Genomic DNA, 3,236 nt, shown 5'->3' with positions numbered 1-3,236 from the left:
GGCAGCCAGCCGGGCAGCCAGGCGGGCAGCCAGCCGGGCAGCCAGCCGGGCAGCCAGCCGGGCAACCGTGCCATTGATGCGCTAGCTTTTTGACGCATTGCCAGGCGTAAAACTTACTGTCACCCAGCACCCAGCCCCGTTGGAGCAAACGCGTCCACTAAGCCCGCAAGGCAGGCTTGCCTCCCTGCGGCTCTCAGAGCAAACCGCCCGTGGTCTACGCACAACTTGAGGGGTGGGCTTTCTCCTGCCTACCCATCTCGGCCACCTATTTAAAGCACAAAATTGTCTAATTCGCAATGACATGACTACTCGCTTGCGGTAACTTTCTTCTCATGTATAGATACCCCAAACTTTTTTCTTTCTTTTGAAGTTGAGCAGACCGCCCGTCGTCTTGTCTATCCGGTCGAATTCCTGGTCGAATGTGTCCTGATGTGGACTGATATCGATACAGAAAGTCTTCGTTTTGCTAAGCTCGGCTAGCACGCGCAGGCGAGGGCGAAGACCCCTGGCCAGCCGGCCGGCTTGCAAAGGTATATAACACAGGACCTTCGACAGATTTGGCACTCTCCAGTCAGCAACAGGAGGTCTCACACAAACCAACCATCCACCATGAAATTCGTGGTAAGTCACAGAGGGTGCAAACAGCGGGGAGAGCCGAGGTGAAAGTCCACTTGGATAATAACGTACTTGTTATTCTCTCTCAGATCATTGCCGCCCTCGTGGCCGCGGCCTCTGCTGCCGACTACCACGATGACGTCTTCCACTTTTCCAACCTCGAACAATTGAGCGGCCTCCAGAAGAGCTCGGCGAAGATCGCCCAGCCCGTGTACGCCCAGCAGTACGCCGCTGAGGTTGCTCAGCCCTACTACGCCGAGAAGTACGCCCAGCCCGCTGTCTTCGCCCAGCAGTACGCCGTCAAGCAGCTCGCCCAGCCCGTTGTGTTCGCTCAGCAGCCCGCTGTCTTCACCCAGCAATACGCTGTCAAGCAGCTTGCCCAGCCAGCTGTCTTCGCCCAGCAGTACGCTGTCAAGCAGCTCGCCCAGCCCGCTGTCTTCCCCCAACAGTACGCTGTCAAGCAGCTTGCCCAGCCAGCTGTCTTCGCCCAGCAGTACGCTGTCAAGCAGCTCGCCCAGCCCGCTGTCTTCCCCCAACAGTACGCTGTCAAGCAGCTTGCCCAGCCCGCTATCATCGCCCAGCAGTACGCTGTCAAGCAGCTCGCCCAGCCCGCTATCATCGCCCAGCAGTACGCTGTCAAGCAGCTCGCCCAGCCCGCTGTCATTCCCCAGCAGTACGCCCTGAAGCAGCTCGCCCAGCCCGCTGTCATCGCCGAGCAGTATGCTGTCAAGCAGCTCGCCCAGCCCGCTATCATCGCCCAGCAGTACGCTGTCAAGCAGCTCGTGCAGCCCGCTGTCATTCCCCAGCAGTTCGCCCTCAAGCAGCTCGCACAGCCCGTGATCGCCGAGCAGTACGCTGTTAAGCCCTTGGTTTCCCAGCAGCCGTCCGCTCTGGCCGGTGTCTCTACCTACGCATCCGCCTACCAGGGCCCCCAGTACCGCATCCTGTCCCAAGTCCAGGAGACCGACGCCGCCGGCCCCTACAAGCTGAGCTACTCCACCGAGAACGGCATCCAGCACTCTGAGGAGGGCTACCTGACTGAGGGCTCAGAGGGCCCCGTTGTCGCCAAGCAGGGCTCCTACTCCTACACCGCCCCCGACGGCCAGGTGTACGCCTACAACTACATCGCCGATGAGAACGGTTTCAGGGCCGTCGATGCCAGCTCAGCCTCTCAGTCGGGTGAGCAGTACAACGTGGAGGCTCGTCTCTTCAAGAACTAAGCGACTGTGATAGACGAAACCAGAACAGTAGAACAGCCTTCCCCTCTAGGGCGATATTCGTCCGTGCAATGAAATAGGATCTCTCCGAATTGGAGAATGAGTCGACAGTACAAATACCCGAATAAATATATGCAATTTTATTTTTCATCTTTTATTTACAACCACCCATCATTTTGCGTTTTCATTCTGCAATGAAGGCGTCTCTCTTACAGGTGCTCCTCGTGCTCCTTGATAAGTTGGTCCAGTTTATCCTGAAATACATAATTAGTTATATAAAGTGATCACGCCAACATATTTGTACAATGAGTATGACGTTGCCCCCACAATGAATCATCCCCAAAGGAACGTTGCGTGTCAAACGTTAAAGTGCCCAAAGCCCTCGCACTGAAGCCCTGCGGATGGGCCGCCCTGTCGGCACAGCTGCTTGGCGGGTTGGCCTATCCAGCGCGTCGCAGGTGCTATCAGTAGCGTCGCCCGATGAAACGTGAATAATGGTGGTACCGGGTGTAACTGTGAATACGCAGCAGTGTTGCGGGATTGCATGCTCGATATGGCCGCAACGCAGCGCGCAACACTGGCTGCGTATTCACAGTTCCACCCGGTACACCTGGCGCTTCCTCACTTACCTTGGGGACCTTCTCGAGCATGCAGAGAGTGTGCTGGTAAGCTAGTTCACACAGATCGTCGTTTTTCTCTGCAAACATATGAAGGCCTGAGAGTTATAGTTCAGCACATCGATAATTGTGCATATGTTTGTATCCGGACGAACATACCAATCTTACTGCACTCTTCGGCGTAAGGCACAAGATCCGGTTCGTCATCCTTCATAGCAGAAGCGTCTATGGTGCCGTCATCTTTCAACTTAAAAGGACATAAGGAAAGAAAATGTGTAAGGTTTTCATAATTGTGCTATTGCGACGTTAGTGTGTTTTAATATCCATCCCACTTTTCGTACACTACTCACCACTTCCGAATGCTTCAGCACGCATTTCATAAAGCACTGTGAGACGTGAAGATTGAGCAGATAAAACATGAGGAAGAGTTTGACGATTTGAAATGACAGTGGGCAGACTAAAGGTGGCCCCAACACTGAACGCTCTCGGTGTGTCCGCGTCCGCCCTGTCCGCCTGTGTCCGCCCGGACATATGTCAGCCTTCGCCAACTTGTCGACAACAAAAAGTCCGGTGTGGCGGACATCTGTCCGGGCAGACAGAGGCGGACACGGCGGACGCAGACACACCGAAAGCGTTCAGTGAGGGGGCGCCTTTACTCACCTTATCATCATGGGTCACGTCTTTCTGGTCGCCCTCAAAGAATTCCTTCAGATCACCTGTTACAAACAAATATAATATTGTCCGCGCTCACACTCACTACTACACCCACACAAATTTGGAGGTTCCA

General features: G+C 54.9%; 2 protein-coding genes across 2 annotated transcripts; one reads left to right on the top strand and one right to left on the bottom strand.

Moving 5' to 3' along the window:
- The first annotated feature begins 516 nt into the window (after positions 1–516).
- LOC113203278 (cytadherence high molecular weight protein 1-like) lies at positions 517–1,975 on the top strand. The gene is made up of 2 exons (XM_026417868.2): positions 517–621; positions 705–1,975. The coding sequence occupies exons 1-2, from the start codon at positions 610–612 to the stop codon at positions 1,833–1,835; spliced, it is 1,143 nt and encodes a 380-aa protein (XP_026273653.2). The 5' UTR covers positions 517–609; the 3' UTR covers positions 1,836–1,975.
- LOC113203279 (uncharacterized) lies at positions 1,950–3,165 on the bottom strand (the record flags this gene model as incomplete). The annotated part of the gene is given in 5 exon segments (XM_052276125.1): positions 1,950–2,086; positions 2,462–2,529; positions 2,609–2,696; positions 2,800–2,835; positions 3,110–3,165. Coding segments are annotated over 5 exon segments (293 nt in total), but the record flags the coding sequence as incomplete, so codon positions are not given.
- Positions 3,166–3,236: the final 71 nt, after the last annotated feature.

Source organism: Frankliniella occidentalis, unplaced genomic scaffold (assembly GCF_000697945.3).
Source record: "Frankliniella occidentalis isolate FOCC.00 unplaced genomic scaffold, Focc_3.1 Scaffold1757, whole genome shotgun sequence".
Lineage (NCBI taxonomy): Eukaryota > Metazoa > Arthropoda > Insecta > Thysanoptera > Thripidae > Frankliniella > Frankliniella occidentalis.
This window is presented reverse-complemented; position numbering and strand designations above follow the sequence as displayed.